Here is a 25,898-nt window from a genome sequence, read left to right on the forward strand (position 1 = left end):
CCCTGAAGATCAAGAAGGTGACATGAAGACATCTGTGCCCTCCCAATTCTGCTTTTCCAAGTGCCTGAATGCTGTTATTGTCCACTGAAGGATTAACCCTATAAATATTGAGAGTATTAGGGTGACACTTAACTTCTCAGAGCCAGTTCAGTGTTCACTGATAATCTTTCCCTGTCTCTGTAACAACAAGTTTTATCTCCCTTATCCTAAGGCCTTGTCTCTGGAATGACGACAAGCTTGGAAATGCATTTATTCTTTCTGCTGGCAAGTTAAAGTCCTTCTAATTTTTTCCTAATTGCATGGGGCCAAAGTATTTCTGATTTTCTGGAGCTACTCAGTCCAGTTTGTGGGTGAGAATTAAAGCTTATATTTTCACAAGAAAAACTGTTCAGTAAAAAGCTGCAAACTGCAATTGTACTTGTTGGCTTTTTATCTTTATGTGTTGTTACTTTCTTTCTAAGGTTGAATGTATGTTTTCTGAAAGTCCTTTTAAATTTTTTTTTTTAACTATTTAGTGCATCAGGGCAGGGAGTACTGGAAAAATTGTGAAACAAAGTATGGATGACAAGAAAATGAATTATTTTATCTGGCTGAGATCTTTTAAACAAAAGTCTGAAGGCACTGGAAGACAATTTGAGACCCCTGAAAATATTACTTTCATTCAAGCCCATCTCACCTCTAAAAGTTTAATTTTCATTTTAATATATTGAAAGCCTCACCATTTGAAATTATAACTACTTCATACATCATGTATGTCATTCACTCTTTAAATGAAGGCAGCTATCAGGACCAGGGCAGGGTTAGTTTATTTGATCTTGCGTGAGGTTTCATAATTTTTCTGACTGTTTGCTCATCTCGGATGGCTGTAGATCATTTTAGTAATACCAGCTATAGCTAACGAGGTTGAAACCTTGGGTGGCGCTGGTCATATTACTCCCACTCTGGAAGTAATCCCAACAATTTCCTTCCTAAAACCCCTTTCTTGGCTTGGGTGGCACCAAGCATTTAATCTTCCTAAATGCAAACAATTGACTTCATGGCACCTCTTGCCCCAGCTGAACATAACCCTGATTTTCCCCCGTCATTGACTTTTGATAAATGTTTGATGCCAGCTGAGATTAGCACTGTGCTTTGCCTCCCTGTTAATGAAAAATATTTTTTTCAGAGAATTCACAAGGCAATCCCATGTTCTTAATTTGACCTTGTTTATTCCTCACCAGTTTCTGTACTACAGGAATTGAAATCACGCATGTACTGAGCAAATCTCTTGGTTTTCTTCCTCAAAAGTATTTTGTGAACAGAAACCTGTAGTTTGAGTTCAGGTGATTTCCTTCCTTCCTTCCTTCCTTCCTTCCTTCCTTCCTTCCTTCCTTCCTTCCTTCCTTCCTTCCTTCCTTCCTTCCTTCCTTCCTTCCTTCCTTCCTTCCTTCCTTTTCCTTCCTTCCTTTTCCTTCCTTTTCCTTCCTTCCTTCCTTCCTTCCTTCCTTCCTTCCTTCCTTCCTTCCTTCCTTCCTTCCTTCCTTCCTTCCTTCCTTCCCTTTCCTTCCTTCCTTCCTTCCTTCCTTTTCTTTCCTTCCTTTTCCTTCCTTCCTTCCTTTTCTTTCCTTCCTTTTCCTTCCTTCCTTCCTTCCTTCCTTCCTTCCTTCCTTCCTTCCTTCCTTCCTTCCCTTTCCTTCCTTCCTTCCTTCCTTCCTTCCTTCCTTCCTTCCTTCCTTCCTTCCTTCCTTCCTTCCTTCCCTTTCCTCCCTTTCCTTCCTTCCTTCCTTCCTTCCTTCCTTCCTTCCTTCCTTCCTTCCTTCCTTCCTTCCTTCCTTCCTTCCTTCCTTCCTTCCTTCCTTCCTTCCTTTTCTTTCCTTCCTTTTCCTTCCTCCCTTCCTCCCTTCCCTTCCCTTCCCTTCCCTTCCCTTCCCTTCCCCTTCCCCTTCCCCTTCCCCTTTCCCTTTCCCTTTCCCTTTCCCTTTCCACCACTGTGGACAATGAGTCTTAGCAGATCAAGAAATGAATGTGGGGATGCCAGTGGAAAGGACTGGGAATATTCTGTTGTGGATCTGTGTATTTTATTTTATTTGGAGGTTGGAGAGCTCATTTCCAGGTTATACATACAACCCTAGTTAAAAGATAATGATAAGCCTATATTATCACAAGCAGTAGAATTTTCTTTGTGCTCAGGAGAGTACATTGGAATGAAAGAGAAGTACATTGGGTTGTTAAGAATGTATTATTTAGTTTGGAAATCAAGCCGTTTTTAGCCCACGGGAGCCATCTTGTCACGGAGGGAGTAAAGTCAGGCTTCTACTATTTTATTGCATAGAAATAATCCCTGCGAGCACTGGAGACGCCAGAATATTGCGCTTTCCTGTATGCTTTGTATTCCTTAAGACTGAAAGTCTCAATCTTGATTTGGCCTTTATGCAAATACTTCGTGTCTTAGGTCCTCCTGTGTACTTGTGCAAAGATATATGTTAGTTTTAAACTGCAGCTTGTGATAGCTGTAGCTCATCTGTCAGCTTCCATAGGCCAGAAGATTTCCCAGAGTCCAGATGCCCTCTTGAGAAAATGATTTTTCACCTGAGAGTGGATATCCACAGTGGCTAGAAAAGGACTGTTCAGCTAAAGTAAACCTCAAATATACCAGCTTTTGAGTTTCCATTAAATCAGCGGATGCAGTTTTGCTGATTTTGTGTCTTAAAATCATTTAGGTTCAAAAAGACCTTTAAGATCTCCAAGTCCAATGTTAACTTAGCACTAAGTCCTCCATACATCGAGTTTTCTAAGAAAAAATGGCAGAAATTTGGCCATAGCATAAAGCAAGTGTCCTGTGTAAAAAACATCTTCACGGTGGAGACACGGTGGGAGCTGGAAGGTGCCGCTGGCTCCAAGTCACTGAGGACAATTGCATGACATGTTTTGGTTTGCATTTCATGCTTCTTTCCCCTTTTTGATTAAACATTAGTTAATGGAAGAGCAATTAAGTTTGATCTGTTACAGTGGTTTCCAGTGGTGGCAGTAATTTAATAATGTTAAAACAGTCCAAGTTGTGACAAACTCTGTATGGTCTGTCATGAATGTACGTGGCATTAGAGTATGTTGGATAAATATTCATTTTAGTGAACATTGCTGGTTGTATTGGGTGTAAATGTCCAGGTTTTGGTAGTGGGAGGGTTGCAGGGACGGCCTCTGTGAGGAGAGGCCGGTTCCCGCCATTTCCAGCCGGCTCAGCGTTGGCCCCACCACGGGACACAGCCGAGACCGTCAGCAGCGCTGCCGTTACTATTGACAAAATATATATATTATAAGAAAGGGCAGAACACGGCACAGCAGTGAGGTGTGAGGAAAAAAGTGTGAGAAAGAGCCCCGTGAGCCCAAAGGTAGAAATCGGGGATGGAGTGAAGTTTCTTCCCTAGGAAAAAGGGAGGTGGGGAGAAGGCATTCTTTTAATTCGTCTTTGTTTCTCGCTTTCCAAACACGTTTTAATTGGCAATAAATTAAATTAATTTTCCCCAAGTCGAGTCTGGTGTGCCTGTGATGGTAATTGGTAAGGAATCTCCCTATATTTTACCTCAACTTACGAGCTTTTCCATCATATTTTCTCCCTCTGTCCTGTTGATGGGGAGAATGAGAGAACGGCTGGGTGGGCATCTGACAGCAAGCCAAGGTCAAACCACCACACTTGTGCAGAAATTGCACGTAGTTCTTGCTTGATCATATAAAAAAGCTTGTGGTTGAGCACCAACACCTCCTAGCAGCAGAGAATTATGATTTCTCTGCTTGCAAGAGGACTCCACCTTTGGCAGCAATTGCTACTCAATATTGCTCTGTAACGTGTGTGTCACATTAGTATTGTCTGACTTGTCTTAACCACTAAACTGAAATGCATGTCCAGATTATATCCTGATGAAGTTCAACGAGGGCAAGTGCAGGGTCCTGCAGCTGGGGAGGAACAACCCCAGGCACCAGTGCAGGTTGGGGCTGAGCTGCTGGAAAGCAGCTCTGCAGAGAAGGACCTGGGAGTTCTGGAGGACAACAGGGTGACCATGAGCCAACAATGTGCCCTGTGGCCAAGAGGCCAATGGGACCTGGGGTGCATGAGGAAGAGTGTGAGCAGCAGGTGGAGGGAGGTTGTTCCTCCCCCTCTGCTCTGCCCTGGGGAGGCCCCATCTGCAGTTGTGTGTCCAGTTCTGGGCTCCCCAGTTCAAGAAGGACAAGGAATTACTGGAGGGAGTCCAGCGGAGGGACACAAAGATGCTGAGGGGTCTGGAGCATCTTTGTGATGAGGAGACACTGAGAGAGCTGGGGCTGTTGAGCTGGAGAAGAGAAGCTGAGAGGGATCTGATCAATGGGCTCAATATCTCAGGGTGGGTGTCAGAGGATGGAGCAGGCTCTGGTCAGTGGTGCCCAACGCCAGGGTGAGGGGCAACGGGCACAGACTGAAACACAGGAGGGTCCATCTGAACATGAGGAGAAACTTCTTTGCTGGGAGGTGCCAGAGCCTGGCCCAGGCTGCCCAGAGCGGCTGTGGAGTCTCCTTCTCTGGAGACATTCAAACCCGCCTGGACCGACCTGTGTGATCTGCTCTGGTGACCCTGCGTGAGCAGGTGGGTTGGGCTGGGGGATCTCCAGAGGTCTCTTCAAGTCCAACTGGGCTGGGATTCTGCGATTCTGTGACTCATGGACAATATTTTTGAATAACAGTCTCAGAGAGTTTGAAGTTCCAAATATTAATGAACTATACAAGTCAGTTTCCATAAATCAGACTTCAGTTTTTAATAGAACTGTAAGAAAAAAACCAGTTGGTTTTATGCAAAGTGTATCTTCTATTACATTTTCACTTTTTTTTCCTTTTAGATAAACATCATGTCAATGGAAACAGAATGGTAGAACCTTTCCCAGAGGGAACACAGATGGCCGTATTTGGTAAGACATCAGTTTTAAAATAAAAGCTCTAAGCTGTATAGTGTTCCTGCATGCCAAATTTCTTAATTTCAGCCTGAGTCCTTGGAGTTTTAGGATCTGGGCTGCTATTGCCATTTTCTAATCACTACAATCAGCTAAAACCGTTGATAATTTTGGGAGATGTCCACGCCCCAAAAGAAGTATACTAAAAGTATTTTTCTGAGGCATACAAACAGCAAATTTATACCTATTTTGTTGCATAATAATTCCAAATTAGTAGCTTTTTATGGATGATAATTCCTGTAAAATCATTTGTTAGTTTAAACAAAGCTCTGAAGATGATCTGTGATTCTCCAGACCTTGCAAGGAACTCAGGCTATTAGGTGGAAGGTTTTATTTACTGTACGTGCAGAGTTACCATTTACATGGCCCAAACCAAACGTGCTGTTTCGTAATTTACTTTGTGAATAGGTGCCAATAGACCTTGAAAAGTGGCGAGTTGTAAGTGAGAAGATGTTTAATTTCATTGTATCTAAGCTATTTTCTTTGAAAATGTCATCCTTTAAAGCCTTTTGTAAAACCTGAAATTCTCTGGAGAAACGAATTATTTCTGGAAGAAACAAACATCCTAAAATAGATCAGAATCACCAGCTTTTTACCAAGATATGCACCTTACCCAAAATTTCAGCATATGCTAATGTCAGTCCTAAAGGGCAGGCCTATGGAATTTATTAGGGAATAAAAAAAGTGGATTTCTATGACAATTATTCTTAAAACTTACTGTTACAGAGAATTAAAAATTTCCTAACCCTGTTTTGAAACATAAGATTGGATTGTTTAAAAAGGACATAAATTATTAACTTCTACAGGATGGTAAAAAGTACCTTACGAATTTTATTGTATCATAGTAAATGTTTATCTATCTGGGATATTGAGGTAAATATTAAATTACTACTTGATACACTTGCTATATCATCTAGCCCGATGGAGTTCCAAATCATAAGTGCGGGTCAGGTATATCAAGCAGTCATCACTATTTTTGACCTGGGCCTCTTCTAATAACATATATAGAAATTTCAGCTATCACAAGGCGATGTGTGTAACAACAAATATATGAAGACAGAGGGCGTACCCTGGAAAGCAGTAATTCTGAGAAGCAATTCTGTATGAATGCCCAGCATACTGTAACAAAAAGAATAAATGCAGCTTTCAGATATAAAATCGGGAGTTCGGTGAGCAAGCATTAGGAATTTTACTCTTGTATGGAGTGTTTCTGAGACAGATACTAAATACATTTCACATTCTAGTGAGTGATTAGACGGAATTTATTAACAACCACAACGAAAACTACCAAGAGAATCTGTGTATCATCGTGTCTTCAGATACGAATGGGAGAGGTAGTGGCGTGCCTAACCAGACAGTAGCTTATGTCGATATGGCATTTTCTCCGTCATTGAGCTTAGCGGTGGTGATCTGGTCTAATTTAAAAAAAGCAAAGATGTAGCGTAAATATTTCAAAACACTGAGCAGCGTCTAAAACTTCTCATGTAGTAACAGTTTACAAATCTGTCCGGAATTAGTTGTTTATTTTAATCTGTTTTCAATTCTGTTTCGTTCACATCTGAAATACTTAGCAATCCTGTGTGGAATGCAAAGTGCTAGGTTATCCATGGGCACTAATTTATTACTCCAAAAATTATCTTTTCCAGTGATTATTGCAAAAAAAATAAGTGTTAACTTTCCTGTGGAGCTCATGTTTCAGTAGTTACCCTGGTTGAAGAGGAGAAATCGTTTGTGGGTGTCACCCTTCAGTTATGCTCGTGATTTCTTCAAGTTCCTCTAATCCACTGTTGTCTTTCTGCCAGTATTCCCCTGTCTATGGATTTTGGGAATGTACAAAAATTCTTGGAGCGGTGGCGTGAGAGATTGTTCGATAATTTTTTTGGAGCTAGGGGAAAATGATTATATATTACCTTTTGAGTTTTTAAGGTTAAGATGGATGTAGAGATTCTTCCCTGAATTTCTTACAGCAGACAGGGTGAGTTCTGGTACAATGTGATATGGATTCACTATTTAATTTATTTAAAGCTCCTCTATTTCCTGTGTGATGGTCAGACCAGTTTTTCAGTGGTTGTGGTGGGTGTTTTCGTGAGTGCTGCTATTTGTTATATCACTGTTGATTGTACGTAACTTATAAGATTTCATAGAAAGTAATATCCTACCTGCAGATTTTCATTGGAAGAGCGCAACATCCTATTAACCAGCCTATTTTGAATCATTCCTGAGGAGCTCTGTTATATTCCTATCAAGCCTGGTAACTTTGATCATTTTTAAATTGCCCTAGATTTGCCACAAGACTGTGATCGCAAATGTTGGGATAGGTGGTGAAAACTCCTGCTGCTGCCATCTGTGCTGTGAATAAATGAAAAACCTACATGTTCTTAGGTTTACTATTAGACCTGAAATATAAGAGTATACAAACATGACTCTGATGATAATTGTTGGCATTTGTTGGCATCGGCATCCCATTCTGGTGTGTGGTATAGAAAAATGGAGCTACGCTTCACTTTTGCTACCTCCAAGGTGAAATGAGAATGAAAGGGAGCACTCAAAGAAGAAATTAATTATCTATTAGCAATTATTCTCCTCATCCTATCCATGTATACTCTGTAAGCGAGGGAGAAGAAACCGAGCCGGTAATTTGTATAAGTCAAATCTCTGACTCCATCTTAGCAAGAAAGGGCTTCTCAAACCTCTTCTCCAGAACCATCCTTTGATCCTTCAACTGGGATTGCACAGGGACAAGTCTCAAAGAGCAATAGTTACTAAGAATTAATCCCTCTCCCTTAAAAATATCTACGAAAGCTAAAAGACGGTAAATAAACATGATTTCATAGATACAGCTTACTTGCAGTGAATTTTCTTACTGCTTGGATAGTTTTAGATTCACCACTAAAAATAGCAGTGTAGAAGGTAATGGTGGGTTGTAAACACTAATCCTATTACCCGCTTGCAAAACGCAGTTAGATTGCATTACATCGCTCCATCTTCTGCAAAAAACCCTCCTTCAAGATGCTCTTACTAATACTGCGTTATTTACTTTACGGTACGACTTCTTGTTTTGATCAAGGTACAGGGTGAATGAACATGGGTCCTTGTTCCTGCAGCTTTCCCATTTTGAGCAAAACCTTGCAGTTTTCAAAAGACTATTTAAATGATCCTGAGGTTCTCTGGTTGTCTGTTTAGCGTCGTTCAGCTGCCTGAGATACACCTATTGTTCATTAGAATAAAAAGATGCGTCCTCATTTCTATGATGATGGAAAAAGTAGATCTCAAGGGTGAGGGTGACTCTTTAATGGAAATGTTTTAATGCCAACAAGCCAGTGATCTCTTAATCCCATTTCCAGCTAATATTGAAGCACAAAGAGCACGGGGGGTGCACAGACTCTGCTCACAGCCTCACTGGAGACACTGTGGAAAGCTCTATCAAAAATCATTGTGTCACGTCAGGTAAAGAAGGGGGTGTATTCCCACATTCAGCAACTGAAACAGGTGAAACTCTATGTTATATGTTCATCTTTTGCATGGTCAGGTAGAAGTCATTCAGTTAAGGTCTGTCCAAAAAGTTTTCTTGTAGTTTTTATGGCCATAGGTATTTTCAGTTGAAAGTATTTTGCCTGTGGTGACTGATTTTGACCAAAAACCTAACCAAAAGTCAAAATCTGAACATAGACTAAGGGTCTGATAATGTTTTGAAAAGAAGAGATTTAGGATCTAAAATCAACTTTTGGACAGCGGTGTAAAAAATGAAAAGAGAAGCTTCGAAGCTGCAGAACATATGCAACTTCCAACAAATTAATATTTCCATCAGTAGCATTGTAATTCTTTGCATATTTTACACACATTTAAATGCACTGCTGTATTATGCTTAGAAATATTTCTGGTCAGCGTTTCTGAATTTTAAATGCATATTTTTCCTATCAGCTGCTGCTAGATCAAGACTCCAGTTTATCCCAGAGCACCTATATATGCACTGTGCTTTAGATGGTACCGTATTTCTCTAAGAGGAAGCACTGTACATATGGTGTGTTTATAGAAAGGCTCTTATTTACCTCTAGTATAATCTGGCAATAGTTCAGATTTGTAATTATAACACTTTTAAAATACAGGACTAAATTGTGTTGTATTGGCGTGACATATACTGGCTAGTAATGGGATAATTGGTTTCTCGATGTAAACAAAATATAGACAGGAGTAGGATGTTAAGTAACTGATAAGATCTAATTACAGACATTTTGGAGTTGGCAGACAGATCCAAGCTTGTTCACCTTCTGCTCTGCACTTATTAGGCAGCAGCATGTTCCAGTAATTCTATAGAGCCATGTTATCGTTGTACTTCGAGTTATTATGTCCTCTGGAGATTCAGATGGACCCTATGCATTCCCACAATTCCCACTGCTTCCAAAGGTTATTTAAAAAATAAGATTACATCAAGATTGGCCAATTTGCCCGGGCAGATCAGGGATTTCTCAGCCTTTTCTTGAGGCTGGTTCAGCAGCATCACACGATACCGGTCTGTAGCTTGTGCTGTTGAAAAACTGAGCTCCTCAGGCAACAGGATCTTGGTCTCCTCTCCCGAGCAGCAAGTGATAGGACAAGAGGAAATGGCCTCAAGTTGCACCAGGGGAGGTTCAGATGGGATCTGGGGAACAATTTCTTCCTGGAAAGGGCTGTCGGGCATTGGAACGGAGCTGGGGAAGGGGCCGGAGCACAAGTGTGATGGGAGCGGCTGAGGGAGCTGGGGGTTCAGCTGGAGAACAGGAGCTGAGGGGAGACCTTCTGATCTCTGACCTGCCTGAAAGGAGCTTGGAGCCAGGGGGGGTCGGGCTCTGCTCCCCAGGAACAAGCGCCAGGACCAGAGGAAACGGCCTCAAGTTGCGCCAGGGGAGGTTGAGGTTGGATCTGGGGAACAATTTCTCGCCCAAAGGGCTGTGGGGCATTGGAACAGGCTGCCCAGGGCAGTGGTGGAGTCACCATCCCTGGAGGGGTTGGACAGATGGAGATGAGGTTCTCAGGGACATGGGGCAGTGCCAGGGGTGGGGTAACAGTTGAACTCGATGATCTTGAGGGTCTCTTCCAACCAAAATGATTCTATGATTCTATAAGACCTGCTCTTGGGTGGTTCAACCGTTTCTAATAAAGGCTTAATCAGGGCAAGTTTTCAACAAAAGGAAAACAATTTCACTTGAAAGTGGGGCAATGTATTTAAGAATGGATCACTTTATATGGAGTTTCTTTTACTCATTCCTGAAACAGCTACTGGTGGCCATGTCAGGTAGGGAAATGTGTCAGGAAGCCTTTTGGTCCAACTCAATTACATTTTTATGATGGGATCTGTTCTTTTCACTAGGAGAAAGAAATCACAGGAAGCGAACTTTGAACCCCAAGAGAAGTACCTTTTTTTTGTAGATAGTAAAAAAAGAACAATTTTCCCCTGTTGCTCAAAGAAAACTTTAAACCGTGCAACATGTCAGAAGATATTGTATCTCTGTCTGAAGAGAACGTAAGATTTCATGATGTTGAAACAGGTGTGACCCAAATTGTAGGAGAAACATCTACAGCAATACTTCCAGATGTTACAAGGATCACATTGTGGAAGAACTGAGAGCCAGAGGGAACATCTTCCAGAAGGGATTCACATTTGTCATGCTAATTCTCTTTGAACATCTTGGAAAAGTGAAGGAAGTGGCTGGATTTGTAAAGCTGTTTTCTTATTAAAGAAATCTGCCTTTATTTCCCAGTTTCCTTTTTTTCATCTTCCAGATACTGACTTGTGGCCTGTGTCTTTTTGGTGCCTCATCCAGAGAACCAAGACACAACCCATGTCTCTGCCTCTGCGATCTGATCCTGGTTCATCCCTATTACTTAAAAATCCTCTTTGTTAAAATCTTGCCTAAAGTTTGATGCTCTGGTTTGCTGGTCAAAACTTCAGGGGTTATGTCAGCTCTAAGCAATTGCCAGGGAACGTTCTCCATTTCGGATTTAAAAGTCTAACAGAGAAGCCTTGAAGTGAAAATTTTCCCATAAGCCTCTTGTAAAATAAGATAATAAATGCAAAAAATCAACATAGTTCCGGGACCTTTTAAAAACAAAATCTGAATATTCAATTTTTCTTGTCCTCCAGCATATCACAGGCGTTATGCATTAAATGCTAGTGATCTGATTTGATGGCATCGTGCATCAAGTTTGAGGCTGGGTGAATGGGCAGCTGCAGAGCACTGTATGAGACAGACCCAGATGAACACAAAATGCTCCAGTCTGCTTGGTCTTTGCCAAGGACATTTCCTGACATTTATAAACACTAATAAGGGACAATAAAATATCCCTAATGCAAAGTGAAAGCTGTCCTTGATCAGCACAACCCTTCAGAACATTCTTTCATTTCAAAGGATCCACATCTCTTTTTCTTTTTTGCTTCTGAAAACAAAAGTCATGTGGCCTTCAAACACAATATCTGTCCTTCTCCGTCAGGGACTTGTTAATTTAGCTTTCTTGAGGTGATGAAGAATTCTCCTTTGTGCGGATTTCCACTTAGAGTGTGTGTTGCACATTAGTGAATATCTAGAGGTTTTAAAAAGTAAATCAGATTGCGGCTTTTCAATCAACATCATTCACCATAAAGCAGCCATTTAATGATGTTTTGGGGACTTTCTCACTGAAATAAGTAGAAGAGACATAGTGAATTTTCATGGGGTTTGAGATAAGGCTCCATGATCTGCAATGGCAGGAATCGTCTCTAATGTACATTTTATTTTCTATGCAAAAAGCCAGCAAGAGCACCTGGATTACTTTAGCAATGCCAAAGCCTTGCAGAGAGGTAATTTCTTACCCATGATAAATAGGGATATATCAGTGACTAGGATGAACATATGCTCAGCATCATTCTGAGTTGGTTTAAGTTTGAAATAGAAGTAAATTATCCTGTTAATGACTAGAGGCCGTGCTCATTAGATTTATGCAGCTTTGCAGGAGATATATGTGTGTATGTGTGTGTGTTTATGTGCTGGGATATATTATATACATACAAACATACACCATCAGCATTTATCCTTTGATTCCTGTTAATAAAGCACAGAGCACAATGACATAGCATAAAACATACAGAACGGTGATGATTTATTCTGCTCAGCCATGAAAAATCTGATGCTAATTGTCAGTAGTTACAACAGCAGAGAAAAAAATATATAAGGAGGTTTTTGCAGGGACAATATTGTATTGCTTTGATAATTTTAGACATACTGTGACATTCACAAAGTATTGTCAGTGCATCTTACGCGTCCTAATCGATTTATCTTTACAACGCGGCTGTCACACGTTGCCAATATTAGAACTGGGAATGTGAGACCGAGCGAATAGGGTCCTATATTAAAACATATGGTTTGCTTATTATTGAGTTATTCAGTTTGCGATAATTTAGAGTGATTTTCCTGATTTTCAAGAGTTTTTCTCAGCTGACGAAGTTATTGGTGATCTCAAAAAATGTATTGCTAGATATCTTGCTTAAAAATCTTCAGCTACTTTATAATACTTGCTCAGAAATGCTCCTGAAGCTTGGGGGAGTCAACCGCAATCTTTATATTGATCTCGTTGGTGCTTTCAACTCATCGAGCTGGAATTAATCTCAATAGATTTTAGGTACGTAAACTAAAGTGGTCTTCAAGAATTTCTCACATTTGGAGGTCAGTTCATATCAGCTGTCTCAGAAAGGAATAAATCACCCTTGTAGGTGCCTTGTTCTGTCAGACGCTATCTAGACAACTAGCTTGGACTAAGGGGAATTGATTTATTTGCATAAATGTGTTGCAACTGTTTTATGCCATTCGAGGTGTCCTCGGGCATTTGAGATGTGCACGGGGGGCTGGCGGGGGTGATACAGGTCTCACAGGAGGTCCATACTCTTCTGAACTAGGAGATGGAAGCCAGATAGGATTATCTAGGACATCCCAAATGAGGTGAGATGCCTGTGTTGAGAGTTTAATGTACATATAAAGACATCTAAATATAAGTGTAACATGTATGTGAAATTGTCCTTCATCTCCAGCTTCCAAGGACACAGGTCAATATTTTCTCATGTGTGCTCCATTTATGCCAGTTGTGTGCAGAACTGGTGCATAACCTGGTGAAGTTCAACAAGGGCAAGTGCAGCGTCCTGCAGCTGGGGAGGAACAACCCCAGGCACCAGTGCAGGTTGGGGCTGAGCTGCTGGAAAGCAGCTCTGCAGAGAAGGACCTGGGAGTTCTGGGGGACAACAGGGTGACCATGAGCCAACAATGTGCCCTGTGGCCAAGAGGCCAATGGGACCTGGGGTGCATGAGGAAGACTGTGAGCAGCAGGTGGAGGGAGGTTGTTCCTCCCGCTCTGCTCTGCCCTGGGGAGGCCCCATCTGCCGTTGTGTGTCCAGTTCTGGGCTCCCCAGTTGAAGAAGCACAAGGAATTACTGGAGGGAGTCCAGCGGAGGGACACAAAGATACTGAGGGGTCTGGAGCATCTTTGTGATGAGGAGAGACTGAGAGAGCTGGGGCTGTTGAGCTGGAGAAGAGAAGCTGAGAGGGATCTGATCAATGGGCTCAATATCTCAGGGTGGGTGTCAGAGGATGGAGCAGACTCTGGTCAGTGGTGCCCAACGCCAGGGTGAGGGGCAACGGGCACAGACTGAAACACAGGAGGGTCCATGTGAACATGAGGAGAAACTTCTTTGCTGGGAGGTGCCAGAGCCTGGCCCAGGCTGCCCAGAGCGGCTGTGGAGTCTCCTTCTCTGCAGACATTCAAACCCGCCTGGACCGACCTGTGTGATCTGCTCTGGTGACCCTGCGTGAGCAGGGGGGTTGGACTGGGGGATCTCCAGAGGTCCCTTCAACGCCAACCAGCCTGTGACTCTGTGATAAAGCATCTCAGATGACACCAGACGCTTTCATTTATGCACCAATACTGAACCCCGGATCCCCACTGACCTTTTGTCACATGTGAACACCCATCTGTAGAGATCTGAATGTAGTTGTTCAGGTCTGCATGCTGAAGCACTCCCTCGAGGTCTCTGTTTCAAATGCCTGGGGCCAGCTGGGAAGAGTTGCTGCTGGAGTATTTCTCACAGAATCCCTTATGTCCCAATATACACCAGGTACTTTATTTACTCTTCTATTTAGGGTAATGCCCACGTTATTAGGTTATTTTAATGGCAATCAATGCTGGCTGGTACAGGCACTCTGCTTTTTCTGGGAGACACACACAAGTCTTTTGTCTTTAGAAGAGAGTGACAACACCACCCTTTAAGAGGGTCAGACGGCATTCTGTTCCGGATTTTTCTTCTAGAATACCACCTGGCTTTGCTGTCTGTGCTGGACATACTTTAGAAATGAAGGAAAAAATACACTTGGGCATCTACAAGAAAAAAATAACATGATCAGTTTTTTAAATAAGAACTAATCACAACAAAAATCTGATTTGAGTTGAACTGTAAGTAATTTTGAAATAGACGTAGTTATTTGTTTGTGAGCCAAGGAAAACAGCATGCAATATGTCAGGCTTTGAGATAAAATTTATTGGTGTGTCATTGGCTTAAATCCAACATTATGCTCATAAATAATATAATCCGAGTGTGACACATTTCTGCTTGAACCTTGACTGAAAATTATTGAGAATCATGTTATGAATTATGTAGGAGCAGTCGCGCATTCAAGTCAAAAGGATACAACTTGAGCGAGATGCTGAAATGTGTTTGTAATTAGGTACGCTGTCTAAAGATGCGAAGTTGCAGAAAGGGCAAGGTGCTTCTATCCAAAGGTGTAACATGGACCTCGCTGCAGACTCAGGCTCATGGTCACCCAGCTTTTTATTGACTCGTTCTTCTGGGATGGAAAGTCTGATGTGGTTGGGTGTTGTTGTCATCTATATCACTCTCTTGTATGCTATTAGCACTGTCTTTTCTCTCTTAATTTATAGGAGCCCTATGTGGCTCAAGCCTTCAAACAAACCTGGACAATAACACACAGTCCAACTGCACAGCAGGGTGGGGGGAACTCGATGTTATTCAGTGCAATGTGCCTCACAAGCCAAGGGAGGCCAAATACAGGGGTTTCAGCATCAAAATCATTCTGCGCAGACTCATCAAGTGTGATGGTGTTTATCCCTGTGGGAGATAAAGAGATTATGGATTGTTTTCTGGAGACCAATAAAAGAACATTTTACTGTTCTACTATATCAAAGATCTGAGCATGCTTTTTAGCTGTAGAAGGACTTTGGGTAGCTGACATGGTCCCTCTTCAAACCATCATGTAGTGTGCTGTTTGGCTGTAGTTGTTTCTAGTCTAGTACGGAAATTTATAGCTGAGTTCTTCTCTTTTTTTTGTCCTTACTATCTGCATACTACTTTGCTCCCAGGCTGTCTTCTGGAGAGAACCAGCTGGTTCCCTTTGAGATGAGACCTGTATGTGGTTCTGGGAATAGTTTAGAGTGAAGTTTCCCTCCCTCTGCTCTATACTGACCCTCTACACTTTTCTGGTGGATCTTGTGTCCTTAAATGTCCCGATGTGCTCTAATGTGTGCAGCCCCCACCCTTGCTCTTATGCCATAGAAGCACCACTCTTAATACACTGGCAGATTTGAAACAAAACCCTGAATTTAGAAAATGTATGTACACGCATATACACAACACTAATTATGCTTTAGTGCCATGGGTGAAATAGGTTTTGCATGGTGGGTGGAAGAACAAGATCGTTGACCATGTTTCCCATCTCAGAGCTTTAGATTTTCTTGAATTTCCCAGATTTCATGCCATGGTGTGTTCTGGAAACAGGGAACAGGAGTGTTGGGTGAATAAATGATGCCAGGCCATGAACCACCTGTGCCACAGACATATTCAGCCAGCTGGAGCTGACTGTAGTGTGAGAATTTAGCATCTGTGAAGAATTCATGAATGCTCCTGACTTTTTCTATTAGTGTACCTTGAGACAAAGAAGACTGTGTATAACGGGAGACTTTTAATATGGATTTCTTCTTGCTGGCCAGTATCTTCTGTATCCTTTCTTTTTGCGTTCATCAACAGACTTTTGAATAGGTCACCAAGTTCTTGGTGCATGCAACAAGGCCAAAATGTATATTTTGATAAGGTATATTTATACTTGAATTTTTTAAATCTTCCATTAAAATATTGCCCCTTGTGCATTTTAAAACTAATCGTGGTCCCCTCCAGTTGTTTATTCCAGACTACAATTATTTATGCTTTATAATGCTGTAGACCCAGCTCAAGGGTACAGATGTTTGTAGCCTTGTGGCAGTTTTGTTGCTCTAACAGACTTATTGATTCTATACAAATCATTTCCCAAGAATTCAAGGTACTGTGTGGATCCAAAATGTTTTGGAGCTTACGGAAGTGCTGTGTTGCTTGGAACCTGAGGCTATAAGAGCATCTCAGATCTCAATCGGTTGCATTCTCCCTGGCTGCAGCTTATACACAGTTTTAGGAGGAGGGTAATGTATGGATTTTAAGTGACGCCTAAGCATGCAATTAATTTCCCTACTGATATCTGTTGTTGGAAAGTATAATAGGAATGGAAAAGAGAAGAAAACAGAAAAAATCGTTATGCCAGTGTATAAACCTGTGGTTTATGCATTTGGTGAATACTGTGTGCATTTCTGCACCATTTAGGTCAAAAGAAATCTAGCAGAACTGGAAAAGGTTTAGGGGAGCAAAAAGGGTGATCAGAAGTATGGACCATCTCTTATAGAAGGACCAACAGGGTATGCGAGGACTATTCAGTGTGAAAAAGACAACTTAATGGGCTATAAGAGAAGTCTACAGAATAATGATAAGCACAGGGAATCTGAAAGGGACTTGATTTTGCAGAATATATCCCCTTGTAAGAAACAGGGCCCAGAAAAAAAGGATGCAAGTGGGAGCCAGTTTCAAAATGAATCGGAAGATCAAGAGCAAAAGAAAATAAAATAAAAGACTGTTGGTCTCCTTGCCAAAGGATTTTCTGCATAAGGAAGATTGCTCAGGTTGAAATGTGGCCAGGAGAAATAGCTGGAAGAGAGATCCACTGAGAGTTACTCAAAGCACAGCAGCCCCAGGAAATCCTGCAAAAGTCAGAGACTGGGACCATAGTACTGGCAAATATTCTGTGTATTCGTCCTTTTCTGATCTTTCCTGAGTGCCTGCTGTTGTCCACTGTGAGATGGATCCCTATTATGCTGTACACTGCATGTCATGTATCACATATATCATATGTGTATATCACCTATCATATCACATCGACTACTTTTCTATTATTAACTAAAGCTATAGGGAGTCACACAGGTGGGACCTGTGTGCCAATTTAAAAATACAGGAGTCATTGTTGAAAATGGTGTTGAAAACCGTGCAAATGCAAGCTACAGCTGTCATTAGGTCCCAGTTGAAAAAGATTTGTAATGAGAAATAATATATTAAAGATGCATGTGAATATTTTTTTGCTGGACAACAACATTGGACAAGTTTTGCAAACTCGATATGCATTCTAGTAATCGTACCTGACCTGCTTTGAAGTTGTATGTCAATAAAACAACTCAAAGGAGGAAAAATGACTGATTGCAGAATGAATGCTGTAAAACAAGGAATAGCTCTTTCAGGATGCGTGTCTATCTTGAGATGTCCAGCTGGCCAGGCTGGAGGGCTGGGCAGAGAAGAACCTGATGAAGTTCAACAAGGGCAAGTGCAGGGTCCTGCAGCTGGGGAGGAACAACCCCAGGTGCCAGTACAGGTTGGGGCTGAGCTGCTGGAAAGCAGCTCTGCAGAGAAGGACCTGGGAGTTCTGGGGGACAACAGGGTGACCATGAGCCAACAATGTGCCCTGTGGCCAAGAGGCCAATGGGACCTGGGGTGCATGAGGAAGAGTGTGAGCAGCAGGTGGAGGGAGGTTGTTCCTCCCCCTCTGCTCTGCCCTGGGGAGGCCCCATCTGCAGTTGTGTGTCCAGTTCTGGGCTCCCCAGTTCAAGAAGGACAAGGAATTACTGGAGGGAGTCCAGCGAAGGGACACAAAGATGCTGAGGGGTCTGGAGCATCTTTGTGATGAGGAGACACTGAGAGAGCTGGGGCTGTTGAGCTGGAGAAGAGAAGCTGAGAGGGATCTGATCAATGGGATCAGTATCTCAGGGTGGGTGTCAGAGGATGGAGCAGACTCTGTTCAGTGGTGCCCAACGCCAGGGTGAGGGGCAACGGGCACAGACTGAAACACAGGAGGGTCCATGTGAACATGAGGAGAAACTTCTTTGCTGGGAGGTGCCAGAGCCTGGCCCAGGCTGCCCAGAGCGGCTGTGGAGTCTCCTTCTCTGCAGACATTCAAACCCCCTGGACCGACCTGTGTGATCTGCTCTGGTGACCCTGCGTGAGCAGGGGGGTTGGACTGGATGATCTCCAGTGGTCTCTTCAACCCCAACTGGGCTGGGATTCTGTGATCCTGTGATATGGATCTGAGAGATGTTTGTGCCTCTGCTTGGGAAGCAGGTGGGCTGAAGACACAGCATGGAGGAACCTCTTATTGCTTCCACCCTGGGGCAGCACAGCTCGGTCTCTCTGACTGTGGTACCTGAATTATCCAGGTCTGGTTGGATAGCTACAGTCATCCAAAATACATTCATACCGTAATCGCTGACCGTGGTTTGTATAAGCTAATGTGTTATCAGCTTCAGTGTTCACTCCGTTGCATCTCAAGATTGTCTGTCATGTATCACTTTCGACTGTTGCATTATTCTGAAATGCAGTAGTGATAAGTGATACATATTGCATTGCTTTTTTTGAAAGAAAATTAATAATTGCTGATTCAAAACCTAGGAAGAAAGAGAAAAATTCTGCTGCATACGAAAACAAGGGTATCTTCGCTTGTTCAAAGCTATACCATGGCAACGTCCAGCTTCATGGTAAAGATGGGAGTATCCACTTTAGATTGCTTCTGTGCATCTGTCATCGAGCTTCTTTAACAAATGACAGGCCGCACCTCCAATCCTGGGGTCAGTTTTGTGCCCCTCTCACCAAGAAAGGCCTTGAGGTGCTGGAGCGAGTTGAGAGAAGGGAACGGAGCTGGGGAAGGGGCTGGAGCACAAGGGTGATGGGAGCGGCTGAGGGAGCTGGGGGTTCAGCTGGAGAACAGGAGCTGAGGGGAGACCTTCTGATCTCTGACCTGCCTGAAAGGAGCTTGGAGCCAGGGGGGGTCGGGCTCTGCTCCCCAGGAACAAGCGCCAGGAGCAGAGGAAACGGCCTCAAGTTGCGCCAGGGGAGGTTGAGGTTGGATATTGGGAAAAAATTCTTCCTGGAAAGGGTTGTGGGGCATTGGAACAGGCTGCCCAGGGCAGTGCTGGAGTCACCATCCCTGGAGGGGTTGGACAGACGTGGAGATGAGGTTCTCAGGGACGTGGGTTAGTACCAGGGCTGGGTTAACGATTGGAGCTGATGATCCTGAGGGTCTTTTCCAACCAGCATGATTCGATGATTCTACCTCTTCATGCCCTCTTGCTCAATATTCTGCCAACCACAGCCAGGGAGCGCAGGGCATTTAGAAGATGTCTAAGAAAACCAGGGAGTTGGAGAGTCAGGGAGTCACGGACTTCACTGCCCAATTCCTTTGCCAAGCCATCAATGTGCTGCAGACACTTGGCCTCAGCATTTATTGCAGTTACTTTATTTTCACCATGTTTTTTAGGAATGAGTGCACGTCAAGTGCTGCATAAACGGTAAATGATTTACCACATATCTATTTGTTCTCTGTCTGTTTCTCTGGATCTAAATTAGTTTTTCTATAACAATGTTCTCTGGTATTTTCTCAAGTAATTGTCTTTTTGGGGGGGTTGGATAGAAAAGAGTTATTCTCTTTTGCAAGTGAGAACCTGCCATAATTTTATTGGCTACTAACAGTTGAGAAAATAACTCTTGGAAATGCTATATTTCCATTAAGAATGGCTATGTTGCAAAATAGATTAATTTTAATGATCTTCTAGGTGCACTTAGAAGGCGTTTATTAGTTTGGGCTTTTATTGGAAAAGGGTTAAGGGTGTGTTTCTGTGGAGCTGGGAACAGAGGAGTAAAGAGCTGCTTGTTGATTTGGCTTGTTATTTGGATGTAATTATTTTTTGCTCCTGAGCAATTATAGATTGTATGTTTAAATAATTGTCAGGGTGCCTACAGCTTTCTTTTGTTGTCTGAAATCTAAGGTTATAAATAAAATAAGTAATACGAGATTACTTTTTCTGAATATGTTTGTGGCAGTTAATTTAAGTTTGCAATAGTTATCAAAAAAAAAGGAAAGAAAAGGCAAGATTTCTATTCCTTGCAGTAAACAAACTTTGTAAACAAGTTATTATTTTCTGCAGCATAGCCTGAAAAGTGATTCTTGTTTTGCTGGTAACAAAATGTTTGTGGTGCTTTGCTTGTAGAATAGTAGAGTATATTTTGTTTTGCTTCTTTGTATTTCAAGCTCTCTGAGTTTGCCGAGAGATTACAGAGATTTTCGCAAGACAAGGGTAAGGCTTCGCTGTTATCGCAGAGATGAATTTATATGAAAAGATACAGTTTCAAGAGAATCAAATGGATTACGCAGTCCCGATGACATCTCTGATTTTCTGTGTACATCGAGTTCCACTGGAGTAGCAGAGCGCTAAAGTGTGTCAAATGACCGAGGATGATCTAAAATGAATCTCTGCGAAGTGTTGGAATGCTTAAAGCAAAGGGAGATCACAAAATGATTTGAAAGCCTCAAATCAATGACTAAACTAAAGATGTGATGCTTTGCAATGAAGCAAATAATCAGGTTGATGATAGGACCATGTAGCTCTATCTCAATCTTTTTCACATATTATTGTACCAGAGGTTCTTTTTATCCCTAACAGACTTTTGAAAGGTAATATATTAAGAAACTGTTCCCTTCTTCAAAGGAGATAGAAAGGTGGCTAGACTGAATTTATCTGTGCTCAAGCTGGCATAATTGATTCTTTATTGGCTGTATCCTTCGACATTCTGCTGTCTTAATTCAGATTCAGATTTCGTTCCATTTTTAGGCACCTCAGAGATGTGCAAAGAGCTTCTGATGCTTTTGTTAATATTTACCATATTTTCATTCATCCAATACTTTAATTTATAAGGAAATTAATAAAAGTAAATAGTTAAAGGAGTCCGAATTTTGACCACAAATCCTGATGTTTTTTTTCTGTGTCCTTGGGACACTTCAGTCATCATCTTTGTGGCCAAGAAAAATTGGGTCCCTGGAGTATTTCTTAAGACTGCTCTTTAATCGATTAGACATGAAAGGCACGCAGTTTTAATCCAAACATTTTGCAGTTAAACACTGATTATTCCTTCTTTGTGAATAGCACTTCTTTTCTGTAGACTGTAGCCATTTTTGGTACAATATTGCTTTTTATGTGGTTTAGTTGTTCATGGAAAACGATGCCCAGTTGTTCCCAGACACGAGTGTTCACTCAGTTGCATTCCCAAACCCCCAAAACATGAAAGAAAACATGTGTTTATTGGTTTCCAATTCCTCAGTTGTACAATTTGTGACAGTTCTTGCTCATGTTTATGGAATGTACTGATATGAACGGTCCTGTAAATAGAAAACTAAACTTTTGGGGAGGTTGCTCTTTTCTTCTGCATTTGTAGCTAGAACCAAGCACAACAGAGTTCAAATCTGTGGTGAATGCTTTTATGTGCTGTGGTTTTAAATTTTGCAGTACCACTAATTGTAGAAACAAACCTCAGAGAGAAAATCTTGTACAGTCAGTGTTCAGAAGCCTCCTTCTCATCTCATTTTCCCCAGTTCTACACCTATCTAAATATAAAGGAATCCATTACTTACACAATGCCAACTATACAGAATTAGTTCCATTTCATAAAGGAAACTCAATCAAAGAACAAAATATTTTATTATAAGCTGGAAATCTTCAAGATTAAAACATTGATCTATTTTTTGGATGAATTCTCTATTCGTTGGTAAAAATTTTTGAATTCTCTTGTCCCATGGCTAATTTTGACTGGTTCTATCCTCAGCCTAACAAATATCAAGATCACCAGTTGGTATATCTGGCTCAACATGTTCTGATATCTTTTCTGTATTTTTTTAGAAGGAGTTATTTTTTTTTCCTCTTATTTTCCACATTTCCATATTGCAACTATTAATATATTCCACTGAAAGAAGACAAATAAGATGAAAGTTACTACATTTTATCTAGATAAAATTGTACTGAAGGATACAAACCAACCAAAATATGGGAAGGAAAAAGTGAGAAAAGACACAGTGTTTCTATCACTCAATAGTCAGAGCATGAAAAAGAGAGATTTTAAACAAAGACCTGTTAGATGTGATCCTTTGGTATTTTTCCAAAAGAGATTCTTTGCTTTGCTTTGAGACCACTCATACCTCAGTTGTCGACTACTTAAAGTAATAATTCATAAATTATGGCTCATGCGAGGCTTAATTATTGTGTGCAAAATGCTTTGATGTTTTTGGATGAAAGGAGCTAAATATATGTGAATTACTATTTAAGTATTTGCTTTCTAGAGGAGGCAGCAAACAAGGTTCCCCAGATCCAGACGTCTGCTCCCAGGATTCCTCCTATGGCACATTCCCACTCTCATGTCCTTTTGGGAGCTGGGAAGCAAAGCCCATGAATTGTAGGTATATCTTTGGGCCTAATGAGCCCTGCACATCTTCCGACTCCTTTTAACCTTTCTCCCCAAAATAAGAAAATGTTGAGTATGATTAATGCAGAATAGATGCAGAACAGTGATTAAGGATAAAGCCCATACCCCAAGACTGTGGAAGAAGGCAGAACTGCAGGAGTGTTTGGCTTTCTTCACTCTTGAAACATCTATTTCTTTTCCTATTCACTTCTAGGAGCAATTCACAGTGTTAATCCTGATTATTTAGACCTGAGATGAACTTCCGAAGGGTTCAGGTGCAGCTCACAGGTGGAGGTTGCGTTGCATTATTGTCCTCCCAGCTCTGCCAGGTGGAGAAACATGTCACGGCTACAGGGACATTCTGTTGCATCTCACAAAGGTCAGAAAATTTGGCCTCTGCTACTACATATTCTCCCTCCAGAGCGTGATGACAACCTGTCAGATCAGCAAAAATGATTTTTTGAGTGGTCCATATCTTCCAGTTTCTGGGAATTAGGGGCAAAAAGGGGATTTTGATGATGGAATTTTCTCATGCGGCCTCAGCAGAGAACAGTTTTGTCCACCTTCTGGATAAAATTGGTTTAAATATTCCTGCTTATTGGATGATGAAAGAATACCGAGGCAGTGAATAAGGCCATGTTTGAAAGTATTTTAATACACTGACTTATGTGTATCCCTGCTCTCTGCTGGTTAAGATCAAAATTGCACTAAAATAGGAATATCTGAAACCTCTCACACTAAAACTATGAAGTTTAGAGCAGCTGTGGTTTGTGCCTTATTAACATTCTTTACATTGGCTTCAGATTTATTTAAATCCTGTTGATTTTGTATTATTTATAAGTTGTAATATGCTTTTGTGAGGGATTGGATAAACACATTTTGAGAATCAGTTTCTATCTCTCTATTGCTTTTCCCAGTTTGAGTGCTGTTGTCTTACCGGGTTCTGCAAAAGTCATACTTATGACATGTTATGCATATTTTCCGTGCTGAAAACATGGCAGTTTTTCTCTTGACAGTAAAATATTCCTTTTCTATTATGATTATCTGCTTTTCCCTTTACAATAACTCTAATCTGTTGTGCAGATTTTATACAAACATACATACATAGACAAAAATGTGCCCACACACACTTCGAATGTCAGCAGCTACGGCACAGGCATAAATGAATTGCCTGGGCATTCGTTAATTTAAATGAACACGAGGCTTCTGCTTCTCCTATGGAAAAAGAAGCAAACCCAACAGTTTCTCCGGGAATTCATGCAGTGTGAACAGAACACATCTTGGCAAAATGGTGAGCCAAGAAATTCCTCTTTAGTTGCTCTGTTAGGCAAACTGCATTTTTGAATTTCTTGCTGAGGGCTTTGTTTGACTTGCCCCAGGCAAGCTGTTCAACATATTTATCAACCCTGTTGTAGCATTAGAGCCAACGCTTATCTAGGAAGATCATGCGCTTAATGCCATCTGTCATCAGGAGTTTTATTTCTTTCAGTTGAGCTTGTTCTCCATTTCATTTTTAATTTTTTTTTGTAATATTCCTCCCGACCATTTCTTAGTTGACTGTTTTCCAGTGATCTCAAATATTCTGTGATTGCTCAAATATTCTGCGGTTGCTGCACGTTAAACCCCTAAAGACATCAATAATACAATTTTACTTTAAATCTTGAACGATAACATTAATCCTATATGCATCCAGCTGGCTCACCAAAGCGCCCCACGTATCCCAGTGTTGTGTAGAAGATGATATTGCATTTCAATCTGAATCTGGAATTCTTTCCAAATTCTCAACAGGAATTTGAAAAAATTCAGAACAAAGACTCTGGGGTAATTCACGCTGTATTTTTATCTTGGTGCCTATGAGGCCGTGGCTTTGATCATTTTAGATTTTCAGGCCCTTATTAACTGTTGTGTAAGTGCACAGGCAGTATAAAAGTGTTCAACAAAGCTGTATTCACTCACTTTACATGTGATTTTGAGACCCAGTTCTACTTTTGGATTCGTCTCTACAATCACAGTGAAGCCAAAGGGACTGGCATATTTCCCTGTAGAGAATAAAATTTAACTTTCTGTAAGTCTGTTGCTATCGAGTTACATAAAATCAAGAAAAATTATTGTAACCAGGCATATGACCAGTGCATATAGATTAGATATAGGCTGAATGTTCTTCTAGGTTGCCAGGACATCCTGATCTCCCAGTTGTCCAAACTGGGATATCTGCTGGGTCCCATCACAGCTTCTTTGTTGCCTCCTTGCCCATCTTCTCTTCAGGGGAGGGAACACGACGGTGCCCAGCAACATCTCACCCTGGTCTTTCGTGGTGAAGTCACTTCAACCTATGAAGTACTGAAAATTAACGGTCCCCACAGTTTCAGAGCACACAGCGTAAATATCTCTTTGGCTCATTACTTAGAAATATCAGTACTTGGACTGACTTCAATCAATCAGCTGTACCAACTGCTCTGCACAGTTTTTCTAAGAGAAAAATGCCAATCACACTCGGTATTTGGCGGAAATGTATGAAATGAACATTATTATGTAGGTATATAACTTGCTGAGATTCAATTTATTCCTTCCAATTGGGGAAAAAAAAAATCATTTCAGTTCAAAGCAGCTGAGCATTTCCTTCTCCAGATTTGATAGAGGTAACTAAATCAATCGTATTCGAAATTTGGGCCAAGTCCTGTACCGGCCAAGAGAAGCGGGGACGCTGGCAGCTGTGTCTTCAGCTCCCGGCGAGATGCTGCATCGCGGTAGGTTGGTGGGATGGAATATTGGCCATCCTTTAATGCTTCGATGTATAGAAGCAGCCTGTGCCCCCAGCTACTTTTGGCTGGGTACTGTAGCATTTGAGCAGCTGGCAGCATCATTACTTCTCAGCTTTCAGAACACAAGCTGGCACAAAAGCCGCTCTCCTCTGTCTAGTGTCCTCCTGAGCTTTGGATGGATCCTTTCCTTCTACTTCCTCTGATCTGGGCTTGGGGAAGAGGTTTCCAGCGCACGTCGCTCTTTGTTCTCTCAGCGTACCAGCACGTTTTATTTTTCTGAGTTTATATTTAAAAATGACATTTTCCGCTATTTAGTGGCGTCATGCATTCTCAAATCCTGTTAACAGAAGGAGGAGCAGGATCCGTATCCTTTGCCGTTCATCTTCTGCGGCGAAGCGTCGCTATCAACCTGGTGTTGAAACGGCTTCTTAATCTGCCATGTGGAGACGTGTTGTGGGGCGGGGGTGTCGGGATTGTAGGCGGTGGGCCAGAAAAGACTTGGCACACCAAGGAAATAATGCATTCATTCTTCGGAATAT

At 41.7% G+C, this 25,898-nt stretch overlaps 1 protein-coding gene across 2 annotated transcripts in view; it reads left to right on the forward strand.

Annotated features, from left to right (window-relative positions):
- Positions 1 to 25,898, forward strand: part of MSRA (methionine sulfoxide reductase A) — a 302,120-nt gene that overhangs the window by 112,339 nt on the left and 163,883 nt on the right. The window contains exon 2 of one of the 2 annotated variants that reach the window (XM_065631686.1): positions 4,846 to 4,914. The exons of the other annotated variant lie outside the window; for it this stretch is intronic. Coding sequence (XP_065487758.1) covers positions 4,846 to 4,914 — 69 coding nt within the window. The remainder of the gene's footprint in view (positions 1 to 4,845; positions 4,915 to 25,898) is intronic. 2 annotated transcript variants of the gene reach the window in all.

Source organism: Caloenas nicobarica, chromosome 3, assembly GCF_036013445.1.
Source record: "Caloenas nicobarica isolate bCalNic1 chromosome 3, bCalNic1.hap1, whole genome shotgun sequence".
Classification (NCBI taxonomy): Eukaryota; Metazoa; Chordata; class Aves; order Columbiformes; family Columbidae; genus Caloenas; species Caloenas nicobarica.